The sequence below is a fragment of the Phasianus colchicus genome, chromosome 5 (assembly GCF_987193195.1).
Source record: "Phasianus colchicus chromosome 5, bPhaCol1.hap1.1, whole genome shotgun sequence".
Taxonomy (NCBI): Eukaryota; Metazoa; Chordata; class Aves; order Galliformes; family Phasianidae; genus Phasianus; species Phasianus colchicus.
The window spans coordinates 13,296,661-13,318,795 of NC_143440.1; the positions used below are offsets into that span (position 1 = coordinate 13,296,661).

General features: G+C 39.8%; 2 protein-coding genes across 11 annotated transcripts in view; one reads left to right on the forward strand and one right to left on the reverse strand.

The window, feature by feature from the left end:
* The window catches only part of TPH1 (tryptophan hydroxylase 1), a 282,192-nt gene that overhangs the window by 88,250 nt on the left and 171,807 nt on the right, over positions 1–22,135 (reverse strand). The window contains exons 21-25 of one of the 4 annotated variants that reach the window (XM_090140548.1): positions 16,624–16,697; positions 6,153–6,294; positions 5,689–5,828; positions 2,797–2,854; positions 445–593 (exon numbers count right to left, since the gene is read on the reverse strand). The gene's annotated coding sequence lies outside the window, so the exon portion shown is untranslated. Of the gene's footprint in view, positions 1–444; positions 594–2,796; positions 2,855–5,688; positions 5,829–6,152; positions 6,295–12,124; positions 12,250–16,623; positions 16,698–22,135 lie in introns of those variants that run through there. The other 3 variants (XM_090140539.1, XM_090140540.1, XM_090140547.1) reach the window with 3 other exon arrangements.
* KCNC1 (potassium voltage-gated channel subfamily C member 1) overlaps positions 1–22,135 on the forward strand; it is a 116,312-nt gene that overhangs the window by 69,933 nt on the left and 24,244 nt on the right. For all 7 annotated transcript variants that reach the window (XM_090140532.1, XM_090140536.1, XM_090140537.1 and 4 more), the window contains exon 2: positions 11,523–12,456. In XM_090140532.1, the coding sequence (XP_089996658.1) occupies positions 11,523–12,456 (934 nt within the window). The remainder of the gene's footprint in view (positions 1–11,522; positions 12,457–22,135) is intronic.

The following is a 22,135-nucleotide window of genomic DNA, read 5'->3' on the forward strand; positions in this document are numbered from 1 at the left end:
CACCTTACTGGCTCCAGCTGTTTACTTCCAGCACATTTAAGAGCTAAGCCACAGAAACATCAGCATGAAAACTCTGCACTTCAAAGAGACAGAAGAATTGACGCTGACAAAAGAGGGTGATGAAATACCAGATATCATCACCATAACACCTTCATTCCCTGGACTGATAAATATGAAAACACAGCAGAAGAGGGTTCTGCAGGTAGGAAGCTATCACAAGTCTAACTTGTTCCTGGGAACAAGTGAAGCAGAACACCATAAAATGAAACTATTAACTGCCTCAGCAGGAAAAGCTGAGACAAAAGTTTGTACTGCAGAGGACTCATGGTCAGTTTTTGGAGCAGGAATCAGATGGTGTCACACAACTGCACACATCAACTTGCACTCAGGTAGCAGATGCCACCTCCTATCAATAGTGCCCACGTCTCTCTACTAAGCAAATACCTGGAAGTCCATGGTGCATCAAGAGCCCAGGGAGTAAGGAGGGCAATCACCTTGGCTGGCCTCAGGTCTGTCCTCTTGGTGAAGCCTCATTCCAGACAGCAGTGTTTCCAGCAAGTTGCCCTTGCCTGGGAGGTGCAGCCCTGGCATACCTGGAAGGGAAGAGAAGGGCTGTGTCTGGCAGAAAGAGAGGTAGCATAGAACAGAAGTCAAGGGCTAGAACAAGTCCTTCCTCTCCTTGCTTAGAAGAGGAAAAGCCTGGGAAACACAGTGCTGTGAAAAGTCATAGTACAAATTTGAGGCTGTAGTGATGTCATGATAGCAGATACATTTCCATAAGGTCTCTGGTCTCCCCAAATGGCCTCTGTCTTCCTCTGGGTAGCATGTCCTTCCCATTTAGAGGGTTCTCCTAAATCCAAAGGCTCTTCTAGTAATTACTGCTACTGCAGGGCTGTGCACAAAGGAGAGAAGAGGCCCTCTGCATGCTACAGCCAGGCATCACCACAGTTCTTGAGATAGGCGTTAGATACTTAACGTACAAGGGCTCTCCATAAGCAACGCCTCTTGTTTTATTATATCAGTCTATAACCTAAAAGGGAGATGTTGGTGGTATGGCAGTAGAGGTTGAACCTTCCCACCTATATTCTGTTATGTTTTCTTGTGTGGCAGATGGCAGCAGAGGGGCAGTCTGACAAAATGGTGTCTGACATGGAAGTGCAGATGAAGCAAAGGTGTGAATTGAATTTCTCCACATGGAAAAAATGGCACCCATTGACATTCACATAGTGTTATTGTGCTCTTTGTATGTGTTGTCACTTCCATGGAAATAAATATTTGGCATTACTTTCAGAGTGACCTATGTATAAACACATATTTAGCATATTTCTCTGTGTTTTAGCTAATAAGAGTTTATATATATATAATAGCATAATGTTTACAGCACATACTACATATTATTTTATCTATAATATAAATAAGTTGTTGGACATTGCAACAAAAGAGTCTAGGATGCACTGCGAAGCATAATCCAGAAAATAAAAGTTGATGACGAAAGGTTTTCACCAAACAATGTGAATTTATCTAACATGAAACAATCATTGAAATGCCTGGGTTTGGACATCTAGTTGCCATCCATTTTGCTAAGAAGCCTGGCTTTTCAAGGACTACATGACCTGCCACATCTTTCCATATAAACTACAGTGAAAACAGGAAATCCTGAGCTTAACATTCTGTGGCACTCAGAGGGAACTCAGGGCTTTCAGTTTTCACTGATGAGTTATTTTGAGTGCTTCAGTTCTGATGTGCTCAGCTCAATGCTCAGATGGTAAAAACTCATCCGCTCCTTGAATTTAAAACTCTGGAACATCTCTTGTGGAGCAGTCAGAAATTGATGTTGCAAAAATCCATGGTCAAATATGAAAAAGCTTGGTCTGTGCCTCCATCAAGGAATTTTATCACTACTTTTGCTACAGTATTGCTTTGGGGGAGAAAATGCAGCGGGGACTCCACCTGTGCAGGTTCTGCTCACCTCTGTATGCTGATATTTTCTGAATCTTCCCCTTAGGCTTACATAGGAACCATCAGCATCCTACTGACTGACCCTATCAGTCTGCTTGTGGAAGACAAGCAGACTTGCTCAAGGATGGCTATGTAGCCAGCCTAGCCACATTTTAAAGGTCTGAGAGCTGCTTATTCTAATTTGTCTCGAAGCAAAAGCATCATTGTCTGAATGCAAGCATAATCTGGCACATACTCCAAATATCTTGGCTCAAAATCTACAGGAAGTAAAGACTGCCTTGTTTATTATGTTAGAGTGTTCTGTATTCAGAGCAAGGACTCACTGCATATTTCAAGTGTCTCCTTGTGGAGTTTTGCACTCGACACTTCCACACATTGGAGTGCTGCTTCTTGTAAAAAATAAGTAAATCGGGTGTGCTCTTTCTATGGAGCTGAAGACCAACAGGCATTCTGCCTGCTCCATACTTGTAAAAATTTCATTCCTTGAGTGTATATTCCTTGTATATCTGATGTTGGTGAATCAGCCCTCACTTGGGGTGGGCCTGAGAGGCTACAGAACAATTTCATCTGTGCTTTGAGAGCCTTCTGGCACTCTAGTAATGAGATGTAGATTTGAGAGAGGCTGTACTTCTTAGAATCATGAGCGTATGAATTTAGCCACTCTTAGGCAAGTCACAGTGCAGAAGCTGTAGCGAAAATGTAAGTAGAAGGGATTCCTGAGTTAACAACTGAACAATTTTTGTGCATGCTCGTATGAGAGTAAAACTTGTCAACCAATCATCTTTCTATTTTCACACTTTTGAATTCCAAACGTGAGTCTAAGGCAGAGATACATACCTAGCTTAATTTGGTTGCACAGGATCATAAGCACGAGCACATGCAATTTCTATTCAGTCTGGAAGGAGAAAGACAAAAACAACTCCTAAGCCATAGGAAACGTTAGAACTAAGCATATTTTGCAAAATCTTTCAGTTTTCCCAGTTGGATTCTGCCAAGCTCTAGTCAGGAATTCCCCTCTCTTGTTAAGGAGTTGCATAAGAAATGGCTTTTCCTACAACGAAGGACTGGCAGCGAGTTAGAGAGGGAGGAAGTGTGATATTCTCAAGAGATAAAATAGCATCTAGTACAAAGGTAGTGAGGCAAGATCCTGAAAATCATAACTCCTGACACTGCCACCAGTCATCGCTACAAAACTCTTCAGCTGAGAACAGAAAGTGTGCCTAGCACATCGTGTACAAAGTTGCCTACTGCCTAACAGAAAAGACTGAAAAACCTACTAATAATGAGCAGTTGCAGAAAAAGTTGCCTAGTTTCATTCCTCATGCTCCAGTGTATGAGAGATTAAATGACTTCTCGGTTTCTTTAATTCTAGAACATTTGACAGAACTGACAGCATAAATGTATGTAGCATCATCTGAAAATGAGATTAATAATTATATTGATTTTATGCAGCAAAGTATGAGAATATGAGAACATAAGTCAGGACTCGTGGAAGATTTGAATGTTTAGTGGCTGTTAGCTTAGAAAAAAAGGAAAACATCTGCAAATTTCCAAACCCATAGCTGTCTGTGACAGATAAGACAAAAGCAAACACGCTTAAAATGTAGCAGAGATGATTTATGTTAGGCATTAGAAAGGAATAATTACAGATAAAGTATAGTGAAGTACTGGGACGAATTTCTTGCAGAATGTTTGGAATATTCATCACCGGAAGTCCTTAAAAACAGCCTATTTAGCTATCTTTAGAGAATGAACAAAGACTTTGGGACAAGGGCATGGCCAGATTACATTTGGAGGTCCCTTTAAAACATAAGTTTTTGCAGTCCCTTGAAGAAATGGAACATTTCCTTTCAACACCTCCAGCTCTTTCTGCAGTGTCCCATATACCTAGGAGCAGAATTCTTGGGGCACTTTTGGATCAGGAATCTATACGTGTTAAGATGACAATTTCACACTGAGCTGTTGCTGAGCAATATGAAACATTTCTCACTCCTGCCATATTATCTCTATACAGCTCTCACTAGCCAGATTAGGCAGCTAGCAAGAAAGCTTACAAAATAAATTCACATCCCTGCGTTGACCATGCATGTTGTTCCTACTAAATCACAAGATTTAATCTATCCTAATAAGACTGGAAATCTTGCCTGTGACCTACAAAGAACCATTCCAAACTTTGCCTGGTGACCAGCTGGCCAGCCATGTGGTCACAGAGAAATACTCTATGTACTACACTTCCAGTTCTGATTCAGTCTTATCCCTGTAACTACCTTGTCAAAGCACATGGCTGCCTGCTAGGACTAACATTTGAGAGATCTGCTTCTCATTTACTTATTGCAATGTCAACACCGAATAACTTAAGCATATTTTCCACAGATGACTGCACATTTTTTTTAATACGCTGTTTCATGTCTGCATGCCAGTAAGCGTTCCAAGATTTTTCTGCAAGCTGTCATATATTTTTGGGGGACATTACATAATCGTTTCATCCATGAGCTGCTAGTTGGACTAGCAGCTGACTCCAGAGCAAGCTCTGTTTGTCTATAAGCTTACTTCTTTCCTTAGCCTCACATAAGATGCATGACTTTGAACAATCTCATGACTGAATTTCAGTGTGTTCACTGAAGTGAGCTGTATTGATTGTCTTTATTATACCACTGACTGAAGAAAGACAGACAGATGGACTGCTAAGGTGCTCATCTGTCCCTTCAGAGGCAAAGGCTTGGCAGTTACATCTGATTGTGCCCTTGTATACTTATTTCACATCTTCAAAGCACAAATGGATTTTCCCCCTTTCAAACGCTTTCAATTTCATAATTGTCACTCAGAAGATCTGCAAATGTCTTATACTAGGATTAGTATTAAGGAAATGTTGCTCAAGTGGCTTTTTGACAAAGTCCTTGCTTTTGCTCATTTTCACAGCATTAGCAGGTTGCTATTATCATGTGCCCACATTTAGTCATTTCATCAGTCATACAGATTCAATATTTCTTTCAAAAATTCAGCAAAATTACTTAGATATTCAGAATGAATCATTTGCTCGAATCAGGATCCATATCTCTAAGTGAGGTTGGAAAATCAGTCTTGACAGATTACAGAGTTGTTATAAAGCTAACTACTTTCAAGTAGCTTTCATTTAACTCAAGCTTTGGCTGAGCTGTGATGAAAAGATTTCTCTATTGTTACACATTTTGTTAATATCTGGGCTAAGTTTTGAGTGAAGAGTGGTTAAAATATAGTTTTAAAAATAAGATAAAAAGGCAAAGCTCAGCTCAGTGATTCATGTCACAGGCAGGCAAAGTTGGCAACTTCAGGCAGGTTTAACAGGAGTTTCAGATACAAACCTTAAACAGAGGAGTACTGATGCTTTACAGAAAACAAGCTCATGAGTTACCAGACCTGGGATTCTTTTCAGGTGAGAGAAAAAAAATAGAAAAATGAAGCATGTAGGATTTCAGTAGTGTCACAACTTACATTTATGTAAGCACTGCAGCACTAATGGCTCCACCATTCCTCCTTTGGAGATGAAGATTTATGATCAGAATGTTTTCTTCTCCCATTTTAGTCTTGCAAAGTCCTTGGTTCTCTTATGGGAGAACTTCATGCTCAGAGGCCCTGTTCATACTAACTAAGAAGACAACTTCTTAGCTCCTGTGCTTTGTATGTTCAACAGGACCAGGATAATTATGATCTAGTAGATTAAGTATTTTTGTCACTAAAACCGTAACTCACCAGAATAGAGCAGCAGAAAGTCAAGGTGCCACGTCTATAGAAAATGTTCTGATGCTTCAAGAAGGTGTGGTTCAAGTGAAATGCTATCTTCCTCTGTCTTTCATTCAGAGGTAGGAAATGGTAGAATTTTATGAATTTCCCTGCAACATGAGAGGCATTAAGAATCACTTTTTAGAAAATACTTCTGTTTGCAGTTGCAAAGTCTGGCAAACCTCCTGTGAGTGTCATCTGTTCCTTTTCTCCTCTCTAGCTTTAGTCAGGATTGTTATATGTTTCTAAGCAGTATCAAAGGAGAAAAGTCCCCATCTGCAGTGCGCAGTTTCTATCAACTCTCACTGAACATGTGATCTAGAATGAATTATGAATGGGTGTTGTGTAACTGTTTCCTAGAAAACAAACTCTGAGGTAACTGAAACTTGACTTGCAAAAGCAAGGCTCCTTCTGCAACCACCAACTTCTCTTACCTGTGGTCCAACAGCAGTGTCTCTATTACAAAGGACTCAGTCAAGGCTTCCCTCCACAGGTCTCCACACACACACTGAGTGAACATCAAGCTACTGTCAAACAGCAGACAGTCCCAAGATCCGGGATGTTTGCTGTTTCACTCTGAAAAAGTAGATAAACAATGGTACAAAAGAAGGCAAGAAATGAGTCGGATGCTGGAAAAGAGACTCAATCATTTAATTTCTATCCCAGTGTTTTAAACACCAGCCTTCACTGCCTATTCTGCATTGAAACCTGGTCATTTCAGGCACTTATTAATGAATTCTACTGGGCTCCTGGGCTTATTTCTTAAAGTGGAACATAAAAATGTTTCTTATCTTCAAGATAAGAACTGTCTCAAAAATGCAAGACGAAGTACTGTTTTAAAACGTGATTCTCAGAAGCAGGCAGTCACACTTAGGTATTTAATACTACTCAGTCCAATCCCCAGACTTTTTCCTGAATCAACCTAGTCTCCTAATCCTTGTGTATTACAAGGTTTGTCCGTGTTTTTTATCCATCTGTTCCCTTTCCACGCTGAATCGAAATATACTGGCTAATTATTCATGAGAGGCTAGATCTGATTCTGCTATCTTGCACCTTTTACAGCAATGCAAAGCTGGTGTGAAACACTACTATATGTGAATTAACCTCCTATTCACATGGCACTGACAAAAATGGCTAGGCTAGATACATGGCAGTGGAGAAGCAGGCCATATAGTAATACACACACCTATACAGTAAGATTCTTATGTATGCTTTTTTATGGTAGAACAGCTTGGGTTGGAAGGGACCTCAGAGATCATCTAGTTTCAAGCCCCTGCAATGGGCAGGGTTACCACCCACGAAATCAGGCACCAGCTCAGGCTGCCCAGGACTTCATCCAACCTAGCCTAAAACAGCTCCGGGGATGGCATGCACAGCTTCTCTGAGCAGCCTGTGCCAGCACCTCATCATCCTCTCAGGGAAAAATTTCCTCCTGACATCTAATCTAAGTCTCCCCTTTCAGCTTAAAATTGCAATATAAGTTAGATGGTGAAATTCTCCACTTTATGGGCATGATGCATTTTAGCATCTTTCAAAATAGCCTTGTTAAAAAATAGAATCACAATTAGCAGAAATTATGCAGAAGTGTAATTTTTTTTCTTTTCATAATGAAGGCATTTTAACATAATTTACATCTTAATCAAAACATCCCTTTAAAAGTCTTTCTGCCTTCTCATATGGTTTCTGCCATTCTGGACAATCTGAGAATTTTCTTTGTTGGTATTAGAGACAGAAAAAAGCAATGGAAGCACCATCTCCAGGCTAAGTAGGAATCATTCACACGTGTCAAAGCAGATAAAAGAGTTTTGATCACTTCAAACACATTACCTAGGTATTTTCTTTAATTATAGAAAATTTTAGCTGCCATTATGTAACTCAATAGCACATGACATCACTTGAAAAAATCCTTGCTCTTTTACCCCAGCAGATTCTGGTCCTAGAGATTCTGAGAGATTCTGTTGTAAAATGTAAGCAGCAGAAAGATTAAGAAACATTAAATATCACAAGAACAACCCACTGAATCAATCTGGTTTGGGCTGTTATTACTGATATAAAGAAATAGCCTTATTTTCCAAGACAGTCAACAGAACAGTCCAAAATCTTCACTAGATTTTACCAGCTTTGCTCATCTCTGGATTTGACTGGCTATCATGTAAGGTGTGATAGCTGATTTTCCTTGGCCTTTTTGATAGAGTGATAATGATATGTCATTAATATATTTCCATGTCAGCTGTATACTACACATTCATTTACAGAAGGCTTCTAAGTCTCTACATCCAGTCGGCTGTAGTAGGTGAATGCACCAGAGGTGGGTGCCAGTGAATGAACTATCAGGTGTAGCTCTCATTCACTTCTGCAGTTCTTTGGATCAGCCAAGGGACTGGAAAACTCTGTTGGGACCTTCATTAAGAGGCTGCTCGGTAGTTGCCCTGTGTGTAGTTTAGTGGAACTTTCTGGTTTTTTTAAAGTCCTTTTTTGGGATGCCTTGCTAGGAAGAGCACTGACCACCAGTTTCTGTCTTATGAATGGCCCTGTGGCTATGGAGGCAGGAGCCTTCTGCAAAAATTCTATCTTACATTACCAAAAAAAGTTGTCATAAAACAATTGTCTCCTTTCTGACTTACACAGCACATCTGCTTCCCTGACCACTTAGTTGCTATATCTCGAGGATATTTCTGGATGACTCTACATTGCTGAAGTACTGTAATTTGCTTGTACAAAACAACCATAAACTACAGAAGCTGTAAATTTCACAGAACCACAGAACCACAGAACAATAGGGTTTAGAAGGGACCTTTGGAGATCAACTAGTCCAACCCTTCTGCTAAAGCAGGTTCCCTGCAGAGAAAGGTGTCCAGGCAGGCTTTAAATATCTTCCAGAGCTGTGAAATGTAGATAGCACAAGACACATTATAGATGTGGCAAGATGTAAAAATATAGATTGGGACATATTGGTATAATTGTTACATTTAAAATCAAGGGCCTTTCAATACTAAGGAGTATTTTTTCTTCTCAAACACAGAATAGGCTTTATGATTAGATAGTAATTTGACAGTGAAAAAAAAATTGAAATTGAGATCCATCTTGTCAATAGCATTGCTTGGAGCCAGTTTTATGAAATCTTGAAAGCAGACCTACAGCTCCAAAGAAGCAAAGCATTTAAGAACACACCTGTATGTGTGAAGGAACTCTGCATGTTCTTAAATACAGGCAGGACCATTCATGCTCATTCAACAGATACTTCCCTGCTCTGCTGAACTGGAGACTAAAAGTTCTCAATTCTCCTCAGAAACCAAAGAGAACACACACAAGAGCTAACAGCAAGAGAGAGGATGGTTGTGATGTTCTCTACTGGTAACACTGCTAGCATGTACCACTGCAGAGAATTTAAATATCCTGCCAGAATTGGTCATTTCTTCCCTTCACTGCAGGAGAACAGCACTTTTTAACACAGTTGATGTGAAAGAGCAGCCTGACAGTTATCCTAGGCAGGAAAAACTCACTTGGGAGATGTATTCATATATGAGAAGAATCACATTTTGAGTCAGCATAAAAGGGCCTTTTCACAGATCCCTTAAAATGCAAAATGGTTCAATTCCCCTCTCTGCTTCTTATCAGCGAGTGCTACCTGGTTTAATGAAGTGTCAGCATTTCCTTCAGCATCCTGAATTCTCAGGGCTCTAAAACTCTACAGTAAAAATCTGCTCCAGGCTGAAATGGAGCAGCCATGCTCTAAGGCTGCTGGGAACATATTCCTCAATTCTTGTTGAAAAATGTTTTTTAGTTCTTGTTTTACTGATACACAGAAAATTGGGCAACTAACCCTTGCTGAATTATGCTCTGAACGTTAATGATATCATGCACAAATTGACTTTGACCACTTAAAAGCCTCTTTGACTTATTTTTCAGAAAGACTGTTGAGAATTGGTGAAGTCAATAACAATAAAATGAAAACTGGGCAACCTGATTCAGCTGTGCATATCCCTATTCATTGCAGGGGAGTTGGACTAGATGACCTTTCAATGTCCCTTCCAACTCTAAGGATCCTATGGTTCTATGATTCTATAACATATAGGAGCTGTTTATCTAGGATCACAAAGCACATAGCACCGCTTATCATTTTTTAACCCATTTTACAGATGAAGACATTTTGCCTGGAGAAATTTCCCTGTTTAATAGGACAATCCAATAAAAAGATACCAGCAATCCTACTTCTTATCTTCCCTAACCTCTAGTTTGCTTATCTTCCTAGACTACCATATTCAGCACTGATTTTAGCACATATTAACATATACATTGAACCATCACATAAGAATGCTCTGATAGACTGATGCAAGGAAGGTACTTGGTTTTGTGTCTGTGACAGCGGGTAAGCTTCTCATCTGTTAGGCAGTAAGGCTGGCTTGAAAATGGAGAAAAGCCTGTTTGCTCCTGTATACTTCCAAGCTTTTTTGCTCTTATTGGTTAAATACTGGCACAGGCTGCCCCAGCTATGGAGATACCCAGGATCAGACAAGGCATGCCTGGTCCAACTTCAAAGTTGTCCCAGATGACCTCCAGAGGACCCTTCCAATCTAAATAATTCTGTGATCTCTCTCTATTAAACAGCTTACCTTAAACTTGGCAAATACTTGCTTTTGACTTTGTTTGCTAATAGGGAAGGTCAAGTGCAGTTTTATACTATGTCTACCTAAATTGGGAGTCAGGAGGAACTTCTCAATTGCAGGAGAGCATTGGTAGCATGAAGCAGAAGTTATTTTTAACTATTCTATTCCTTTGGCAGTGATTTGTTTCAGATTATTGCTCTGCATTTACTGGCAGCAGACAATTAAAAGAAACTAGCTCTTTTTAACCCCTGCTCTGGCTACACTGCTAGAAAAGGGACAGTACAATTAATGGAACACTACGAGAATATCTAAATAATATTTTAATTTATATAGTTCTTCATGTTTAAACAGTGATCTACTTGATTTATTAAAGGAGGATTGAGCAGAGAAAGTGTGGTCATTAGAGTTGCTAATTTCATCCTGACTGTTCCCCTCAGTTATTGTCGAATATAACCAAGGGATCTCCTTTAAGCTGAGGAGAGCAGGAGCTGAGGCAGAAAAAGCAAATAATTCTTAGAAAAACATTCACTGACTTTGGGGGCTGCTTCCATCTTCATCATAATTTGATTAACCAAACTGAAGTCATGTTTACTGCAGGAAAGCTTGGTTTTGGTAAGTGCCTGTTCCTTGACCTGTCCCTAGGATTTAGTAATATAACCTAACAGTGCCAAACCGGACTCTGATCCTTACTGTGGAGGCCACCTGAGACTGCCATTTGCATTTACCAACACTTACTGAGGAATCTGAAGTGCCACAGCTCTCACCTGGCTGGGAGCAAGAGGCAGCCACCATACCTCTGACACAGTGCTGTGAAAGGACTCCTGTATGACCACTGTCCTGGGAGGTGTTCACTATCTTTAAGACCAGAAAGATTCAGTTTAGGCAGGTACAATTTAAGTATGTTCTTAAACTGAAATACCAAAGAAAGCTCTGAGATTCAAATGCTTGCTGAAATTCATACTCACACTGAAGTGCTATCTGTATAGGAATGGACATTAGCATGTACTTGTGTACTGCTCTCCCTCCAAGTTTGAATGTCAAGCTGGTGAGACTTGGCATCTTCAGTCCAGAGGAAGAAGGCTTGGTATAATCTTCAGTTCTAGCACAGCTCTTGTCTCTCTTTTTTTTTTGGTCAGAATCAAAGCTTCTGTGCTTAACTTACTGCTTAACATTTCTCTCATATCTTTCTTTTCACAGTATGTGGCATTTGCCTCCCTCTTCTTCATTCTGGTCTCCATCACCACCTTCTGCCTCGAGACCCACGAGAGATTTAACCCCATTGTGAACAAGACAGAAACTGAATTCATCGGGAATGACACCCAGGTGCGGCACTACAGGGAAGCAGAGACTGAAGCCTTTCTCACCTACATCGAAGGTGTCTGTGTGGTCTGGTTTACATTTGAGTTCTTGATGAGAGTCACTTTCTGCCCAAACAAGGTGGAATTTATCAAAAACTCTTTGAACATCATTGACTTTGTGGCCATACTGCCTTTCTATCTAGAGGTTGGACTCAGTGGCCTGTCTTCCAAAGCTGCTAAGGATGTCCTGGGCTTCCTCCGTGTAGTCCGTTTCGTGCGAATCCTGCGAATTTTCAAGCTGACCCGCCACTTCGTTGGGTTGCGGGTCTTGGGACACACCCTCCGTGCCAGCACAAACGAATTCTTGCTGCTCATCATATTTTTGGCATTGGGCGTCTTAATCTTTGCCACGATGATCTATTATGCCGAGAGAATAGGTGCTAAACCAAATGACCCTAGTGCCAGTGAACACACACACTTTAAAAACATCCCCATCGGCTTCTGGTGGGCTGTTGTCACCATGACGACCCTGGGCTACGGAGACATGTATCCTCAGACTTGGTCAGGCATGCTGGTGGGGGCCCTCTGCGCTCTCGCTGGCGTGCTGACCATTGCCATGCCTGTCCCTGTCATTGTGAACAATTTCGGAATGTATTACTCCTTAGCTATGGCTAAGCAGAAGCTACCAAAGAAAAAAAAGAAGCATATCCCGAGGCCACCCCAGCTGGGATCCCCCAATTATTGTAAATCTGTCGTAAACTCTCCACACCACAGTACTCAGAGCGACACTTGCCCACTGGCCCAAGAAGAAATTTTAGAAATTAACAGAGCAGGTAGGAAACCTCTTAGAGGAATGTCCATCTGACCGTTAACCTCCATCCCGCGTAGTGATTTAAGATTCAGCCAGACTGCTTTCTTAGAGCAATGGGTAGCACATTTATCCATTCTAGTCCCACCATCACACAGTGAATAATATGTGTGAAATCTAGGTTGCAGGGACAAATGGTACAGTGGAGGCTGATCAGCAAAACTAAGCATGAGAGCACGCTCTAGGAGCCCAAACTTTGGTCCTGGTTAAGGGCATGCAAGTCTCAAGATATTTGGAAGAGCTGTTACATCTAGTGGAAGAATTTTGAGAGTTCTACAGCTATTTTGCTGGACTGTGTAATGCATCTCTGAGGCTCCTGAGAGCTGAATGCTTCATAGAGCAGAGTAGGAGCCAAGTACTCAGCAATTACAGAGTTCTCTGACAAAACAGGGCTGGAATTTGAAACAGCCAGATGCTTTCTCATTTGTTCCCAATTGGGACCTTTCAGCTGTTTTAAATGGCAGATATTGTACATCTCATTACAGAAACTAGGTGCCTAGTAAGTTGAAGGGACAACTATACCATCATGCATATTCATGAGACGATCCGTCTCTTTCTGATGATTAACTGCAAAGTAGAACAACAGCTCAAATTCTTGACACTAATACAAAATGACTCACTCTGAGACAAGACTAGATGTAAGGATGTTTATTCCATGGCATGTTAACCAGTTATTCTATAATATTCCACTAGAAATTAGCATTTAGAACTATGAAGAGTTTTGAACTACATTTTCTAAACCACACTCCTTTTTGGGTTGGTGAGTTAGAGCTCTCAACCTAGTGGCAAAGGCTGACTGGAAAAGGTCTGACTGGTCATTTCTGGCTGGTTTGACCTGAACAGTGATCGCCTCATATTATGGTATTTTTACTTTTAATTATACTGATTTATGTCAGCAATAGGTGAAACCAGAGGAAAATTAATCATACTAATTCTACCAGGGGGGAGGGAAATGAAAAAAAATACTAGTCACCATGGAATATATTATAATATCCCATGGCTAGTGGTTAATTATGGGAATATCTCAGTTTTATGAGAATCCTCCTATAGCACATAAAGTTACGGGGCTCCAATTTGATTGTTTCAACCCCATAATCTACCTCTACCCACGGAATATCACTATTTATTCTATGGAGTAATTTCAAAGTAGATAATAATGTCAAAAACAAAGCCAACTGCATTTTTGGCAGATGTCCCAACCGAGTTGCATAGTAGACATTTTATAGCCTATTCAGAATATTCCCCTGTGTTGCATTAGATAAAACAGATCTCCAATCAAGTGATTTTAACTGACATCTAGACAAGGGATGTTTGGAAAGAGCTAGAGTATACCTATGATGGTCTTGTGTTATCATTTCTTTTACTTTGAAGAAAATTCTAATTTGTTACTCATCCTGAGTGAGGTATTTTCTTGTCATCTCATAGCCATGCATGTTGATGTCATTGTGAGAAGCACAAAGAAAGTGAGACTTTCCTTTGTGTATAACTTCACCTATGCCAATGCTAATTTTGGTGGGGAAGAGCTGGTGGGAACTTTACTCTCTTCTTTTGTCTTTTTCCTTTTGTGCAACTGTGTAAAATCCATTCAGAAGGTAAAGAGCTTTCATTTATTTATTTATTTATTTATTTTGTTAAAGACTATTCCATTGCAACAGGCCAATCACAATTCACGTGACTGATAGACTGTCTCTTTCCTATTGTATCTTTGGTGCATAAGCGTGTGGTTTTATCATCCATTCCCTTCAGGTTGCAAATGCTTATCACAAGTCATGTCCAAGCAGCAAACTTCCTCGTAAGTGATGCCTATGTGGCATCATATATGAAGAGGAATAGAATGCACAGACAATATGGTGCATTTTCTACCACAAGCAATATGCCAAGCACCCACTTGTAAAGTGTATAAGACATCTCACTTCTGAGTACTTTAGCAAACAACTACAGAGTGACCTTCTTCTCAGATATCCTTTTCTTTATAAAGTTCCTTCCATTACATATCCTGGCCATCTCTGGGAACTAGAGGACTAAGAATTCTACAAGTTCAATGCAAATCCACACTGGTATCCTGAGAATACATGTAATTTTGGTTCAATGTGGAACTGTTTTGCCACCACCAGTGCTCTAAAATCAGCTGTTACCACAATATCCATGAAATATTGATAGTAACAGCAACTTATCTATTTCTGCAATAATTAGTTAGAAGAGGCTATTTTTATACATGTGTACAAGCATATAAATTTTAAGAAGTAACAAAGCACACTTGTATTTCAGCTAACAAAATGGACTTGGTAACACTGTTGCTGAAGACCTGTTTCTGATAATTATTATGCACCACTAGCAGCAAAAAATACTGCCTGCATCTCTCAGCTTTCTCACAAGAAAAGATCTGTATGTGTACAAGAAGTAATTGCAAAATAATAAGATCAGAACTAACTGTTAAAACAAGATATGCACTGCCTTGGATGTTGAGGTTCACTTTATGTATATGAAGCTTTCATAGGCTCTAACTTGTTCCTGAAACTATAACTGCACATCATATAGAAACAGAGACTTGCAAGTAGTGATGCTCCCCTTACTGTAGAATATTTGCATTAGTTAACCTTACCTAGCTGTAGACAACCAGTTAAGATCATGCTAGGTACTCAGATAGACCCAGATATAATGCTGAGTTGCTCAAGATATTTTCTGTAAATTTTAACAGCAACTGTTCGGTGTGGCGGTATCTACGTGATATACAGCCATACTACACATATCTAATTACATTATTCAGACACATAAAAGGGCCTTTAGTTACTCAAGAGTAAGAGACATCACATGAAGTTACTAATTCCATATAATATTTTTAGTGGAATTATTAAATTCTTCACAAAACAGTGATGAGTATGAAATAGTTCCATGTACGATTACCTCTTCACATGCCCCATCTGTATTCAGGCAGTAGTTCACAGCTGTTCTCAGTCCATGCACACAGGGCCAAGGGGTCTGTATGGAGAGCTCTGCACAGCCATACCCCAGTGCCTCCTCGCAGGCTAAGGAGCACTTTCCTGGCACAGACATGCAAACAGCAGAGCTTTGCCCAGTGGCTGCACAGCTGCTGCCAATGATGCTACGGTGATTTGCATGCAAAGCAAAGATGTTTTGAATTGAAATTTGAGTAGGTTTGAATTGAATTTTTAAATAGACCCCAACACTCTCAGCAGCCCAGTCCTGTGTCATCTACATCTGGCAGGAGGTGTCTTTAAATAACTGCTCTTGGTATTAATTTGATAAAGAATTCTATCATGCCCTTCCCTGTCTGCAACGATTCTGCCTGCTCTCCAGTTTATCTCTTCCTGCCAGTGGGCAGGTGGGAGAGCAGCAGAAGGGGAGGAAAGGCATTTCAGATTAGAGGTCCTCACCAGTAGCATTAAGAAAGCAAAGGTTACCCCTATAAAAAAACATTCCCCAAGATAGCTTCTGGTGTCCTTAAATTCTCAAGATAATGTTCATATAGTGTCAGGAGGAACTGGGCCTATGATAGCACAAAGAAGCAGATCTCATCTGACCCATCTCCTTCAGTATCCAAAGGAGAGCTACAAAGATGGTGAAGGGTCTGCAGGGCAAGATGTATGAGGAGCAGTTGAAGTCCCCTGGTTGGTCCTGCATGGAGCCGAGATTTGGAATCAGTGGACTTTGTGGATTTCAAAATTGGAATATCAATATATCAATATATTGGATTCCAATATTTTCATTTTACACAGGGCATAATTTAACTGAGCAAGATCATTTGAAAGGTCTGTGACAAAGCCATTAGTAGAACGTAACTACTAAACAGCAGTCACAACCATAGTGCCCTGTACTGCAGTGTCTTTCATCTTCATAACAGAAGCAAAATGAGAAGAGGGGGATGGGAAGGCAAAATTTACTTCAAATAGAAACAAAGCAAAAGAAGACAGACTCAAACAGTCAAACTCACATGACTTCTGCTTCAAACCACACAGCATCCTACAGATATAATTTATCTCAGTCAGCACACTGACTTTAAGATATAAGTTTGTAAGAAAACCTTAAAACATACAAAAGAAATATTGAAAGTTTTGCTATGAAAATGTTACTTATCTCTTAAGGCTCTCTCTTCTGTGAGCTGTGCACTTACCTGAAGTATAGGCTGTCTGCACAGTTACATCTCAAAGGTGACATAGATGAAGAAATGAAAGCCATTTTCCAATACTGTAAAAGAAATTAAAATATGAATGGAATTATAACTTCATTTGATGTCTACAGCACTCTCTAGAGCCACAGAGTAATGGTCTTAAAAATGCATCCGTAATACACAAGCAGAGATGGAGGTTACTTGGGTTTTGCTAAGAAGCCAATCCCAGCCTTTTATTGTTTCTGTACATGTATTTAAAACATCTGCACACAAAATGCTTATGTTAATTTTAATATGGCCAAAATAAGAACTTGTCATCTCTCTGATCAAGTCTGCACACAGCTTCACATAAACTGTACTCCAAGAATATTGCATCTGTATACAAATGTGTTGTGCAGACACATTGTTAACTTTCTCACAGTGTACCCATAGCAAAATTTCCTGCTTTATTGCATAGCTTGAAAAATTTGGAAGAAATATTATTAGAATTCAGGAGTCTAAGAGGAAGTGAAAAATATCTATCCTTACTGATTAGTCTTTAGCTTTAGAAAAACTTCTGTGGTTGTTTTACTTCCCTGCCCCTCAAACTTTTTCCAGAACCCACTCCATAACTATCCTGCTGTCTGAATAGTTAAGGCCATCTTATCCCTGACAGAGGGGAACAACACTTTATAGTGACTTCATTGTACCCCATGGGCAGATGAATGGGAGCAAGCTGTGACTTTATAACTTATCATTTCAATGCAATTTACTGAGATAGAGCTGGTTTCTTTTAAAAGAAATAATGTGGAGTATTTCAATTTTATAAGTCATGTCTTCTGGAAGCACTGCTCTTTTCTCAGGGTTTCCTTTTTCTTCCCTTCTGTCACTGTAACCCAAATAACCTGTATTTTTTGTGCAACGCATTGGTTCTAACGTCAGAAGTGTGCTGAGCATTGTAATTCCAGTGCCAGTGCTCAGTGGGAGCTGGGGACTCTTGGCAGATCTTGTCAGAGGCCTATTATGCTGCCTAACATATAGCTGTAGACTGTGAACTTCAGTGTTTTGGTGTTTTTTTTTTATGAATAGCAAACCATTGTTGAAGCATAGGTATGCAGTCACTGTGGTGGTTCTTCCATCCACAGGAAAAAAAAAAGGCTGCTAGATTTAGTGTCATAAAATCTTTGACCATCTCTGTAGGAAGGACAGTAGACAGCAGTGTAACTGCAAAGAGTTTAGGTCTGTTTCAGCTCAGACAACTTTGATGTTTGTATACATTGCACACCAAATATGCAAAAAGGCAGTGAATATAAGATAGCAGGAAGATGCTTTTCTTTCCTCCTTATACTTAATCTGTTTGGCCTTTAGAATATCAGAATTCATCATTCCAAATAGTAAATGAGGCAGTGATTACATCTTAACATTACTGAAGATAGAAGCTGGTCCTCAGGATCTAACACAGAAATGTTAACAACTCAAAATAAAAGTAATAATGCTCAGTTCTTCTCTTTTAGATTAAAATGCGTTTGCCTGAGGTCCCTCCATATGTTGAAGGAAGAGTTAGGAGTCTTAGAGAGTAATTTATTCATTTATGACCTGAACTGCTCTCCAGAGGTGGCTTTCTCAATAATTGATCTCAGGTGACTGCAACTCTAACTTAACTTCAGTTAAGTGTCTACAGATAGATGAAAACAATTTGGACCTTTTTCTTGCTTACCAAGTAACATTTCTGCAATCTCACTGCTGTGGATCACACACAAAACAGAAATTATAACCAATACAATGTAATATTTTCTTGCACAATTATTCATTTATCATTTCCTGTAGAGATAAAATCAGTGGCTGTCACTTGTACCACGTGCTTGTTTACATTAGGATTTGAGTAAGAATATCAGTCTCTGTACCATATCTGTTGAAAGCAAAAAAGGAAGAGCAATGAACTCAAGTACAAAACTTTAGGTTTCCTTTTTTTTTTTTGGTCCACGTGCACGCCAAGTCCACAATGGCTGAAGAGTTTTGCCATCCAGTGAGTTAAATGAAAGTGTGCAGTAGCCACAGCCAAGTCCCTAATGAGGAAGGTTTGGACAAAGCCCCAGTAATTAACAAGAAGTTAAAAAGAGCCCCTTGCAGCTCTGAACTGGCTTCTGTCCCTCTGCCAGCAGAGGAGTCTGGGGATTTCCTTCAGCACTGTTGTCCTTTTGCTGTTGTTTCCCACAGCAGATACTTAGACACATTTCCCTGGCACTATGTGAGAAACCAAAAAAAAAAAAAAGAAGAAGAATCTTATTAAATAGTCCCCTGTGGCCCAGCCACAGTCAGACATAATTGTGTGGACGGGCAGGACTACGCTGAGCTGAAAAACAATCATAGAACTAAATAATAAATCTTTGGACTTTTCATGCCTTAATAATTTAATGAGCACATGAGACACTTTTAGTGATGGGAAAACAGAAACAAACACTCTAGTCAAATAAGCCTAGCCAGTGCCAATCCTCCAGTGTGAGGCAGCTGTAAATGTGGCAAACCATCATTCTCGAGTGCCCTTTCAAACACATGTGCCTGCCATCATAGCTTCCATGCCATCCACTGCCAAATGAAATCCTGGAATATGAAGGAGGTACTCTTGGCATCTCTCCCTCCTGCTGGATTAAGTATGAATGATATTTGTAGGATAGATACAACAAAAGGCATCTCCACTGCAATAGCACTAATCAGATGGGGTATCCATTATTACAAAAGAACAGGGGAAAAAAGGGCCTAGGATATGATATGATAGCGCTGTGCCCAGCCCACTATCTTATATCCCTCTTACTCTGTACCTACTTTTCTCCATTGGCTATTTGCTTGTCTGTTTATAAGAAAAAAGCTGAAATAACAAACAATCCACCATTCCCACTGTCATTGTTCACTGTATTCATCCATGTTCCATCTCTCAGACACCCTCCATACTGTACAGATCATCATACTGTATTCTTCAGTCAGGGCGGTATTATAAGAGTGCAGCATGCCTCACTCAACTGCAACCTGTACCTGACCTGTCAAAGGACTACAGAATTTGCTGTTGATGGGGTTCTCGGAAGGCCAGGATGAGTGCAAGTGAATCCACAGAAGGGTCAGGATACAACTAGGAGGGATCTTCCAGAGCTCTTTGCAATGCAGCATTTCCAGGAGAAACAGTTCTCAGCACTGCATTAAGCACATATCCAATACTAAATCTGTAATGGCAAAATGCACTGGATCTACTTAGTTAGAGCTCCTGTATTTCCTCTAGCATACCAGTAGGTAGGCAGCCAACATACTGTCACCTCACTTCAAGATGTAGTGCCTCTCAAATTTGATACTCTCTGGGAGTGATGTTACTATGTTGGTCAGTTAGTTCTGGGAGAGGTGGTCACCACTGTCACTGGAGTGCCTTTCCTGGGGGACACGGCTTCCTGGAGGAACCCAGGTCAACAAGGTGGTGAGTAAATGCTGAAGAGGTAGGTTGGGTCGGAAGGCCTCTGCGTATACATGTAGCATACTAAATTCTGCTCTCGTTTGTGCCAGTGTAAAGCCATCAGTGCGAAATCTACTCAGAAGAGCTTCCTAGTAACTTTCAAAAACTGCAGTAATTTAAAAATCAGGAAACCTTAATAAAGATACCTAGAACTAACAAACATTTTTGCATTTTAATGGCCTTAGAATACTGGGATAACTAAATTGAGTTGTTATACAGGAATCTATTAATTCTTTTACATGTTCTTCACCTTTTCTCTCTCTCTTTTTTCTCTTTCCCTCTTTCACTCTGTTTGTTAACATTTGTTATTACTGTACGTTGCTTGCAACTTGTGTATGTTACAGACTGTCACTTTTTATTCTGTGAAGCTTTCCTCCAATTCCCATCAACCTGAGCTCCATGTTGGGCAGCCGAGGAGATTACAGTACAGTTATTAAATGCAAAAGAACAAGGAATGTCACAGACTATAGGTAACTTCATTGAGGTTGTGACACAAAACCTGATGCGAGGTATTAATGCAAAGAGTAAGTACTTGGTATGACAACAGAACTATTTAGTTATATTACCTTCTTTTTTTTTTTTTCGTTTTTTTTTTTTCTTTTTCCAGATAGTCTGCATGGAAAAAAATAATTTTAATTATTCTCCAGCAGAAAAATTCCCAAGTCTACCAATTTAGGATTTTTTTCACTGTCATTTTGAAAACCAATGATGCCCACATTGATGCATCATTATTCATTTTCAGAGGCTTACACCCATATATTCACTGTTCTCCTCTATGCTATACTTCCTCCCATAATGTCCAAGCCATCATTTCATCATCCTTTGTCTGTGGCTAATCTTCTTCATAATTCTTTTTCATAATTTAATAAAGTTATATCCCTTTCACTCTAAGGACCTGCTTTAACAACAACAAAAATGAGCCTCTACCCATGGGATCCATGTTTCTTAATCCTTCATGAGACTCTGGAGCCCATAAAAATTGATTTCTGCAGCCAAAAATGGTCTGACACACAAGGGTAATTGTTATTTTGCTGAATCAGGTCCTGACCAAGGTATTTTGTTACAGTCTCCCCCAATTACACAAACAATACTTTGAAAGAACAGTAAAAAAAATAGGTGATAGATGTCTCTGGCAATTTTCTAGGGGGAGAGCATCAAATCTATTGCTTCTAATTGTCTTCATGGACGCTAATAAATTCCATGTTAACTCAGAAATCACTATAGAGAAATACTAATCCAAGAAAAGCTTATTTTTCTCAGTCTGCAGCTTCTTTATTTCCTAATTGGCTATTATATTCTGAGCCTCCTTTAACCTGTGAAAAAGTTTAGATGGAGTCTAGTATTAGAAAAAAATAAAATGACTTATACTGATGCAACTGTTGAGCGGCCAATGAATATTAATGGCCAGTTATTACTATCCAGGCAGCCAAAAGAGAAACAACTTGATATCACAGGAGTGAAATCTAAACTAAGGAGACTTGAGAGAACAGGGAATTGAGCTGTGGTTACTGTATTTCTACACAACATCGCAGAGAGAAATAAAGTCAATGGGGAGTTTCTCAGTAGCTCTTAATCACGCCACAGATTAGAGTAAATGTTTTTGGAAACTTGCATTCACATCCTGAGCTTCATCATAATCATATATGCTCAGCACTAGAAATATCAGGCAAAAGTTGCACTGCAGAAGCAGGATGCAAAAAAAGGAACACAAAATCTCCGCATTTTGCCTATAGCAAAGATAGCTGAGAAATTCTCTGTTCTTCACCAGCAGATATAGCAGCCTCACAACTGCTCTATTGTGCACTTCCAGCGAAAAGCCTTGTAGCTGAGAAAATCTAGAGCACAACAGTTCTCCAACCTCACCTTTGCCATGCCATCCCTTTTCCTATATTATTCTGTTAGCCTGAGACAGGAAAGGCCATCGTTCCAAGTATGCCATCTTCAGTATAGTATGACATTGTCAATGTTTGCCACATTAAAAGCCCTTTGATACCACCAGAAAAGTGTAAAAAGACTGAAAAACAAGAGAGCAATTAACTC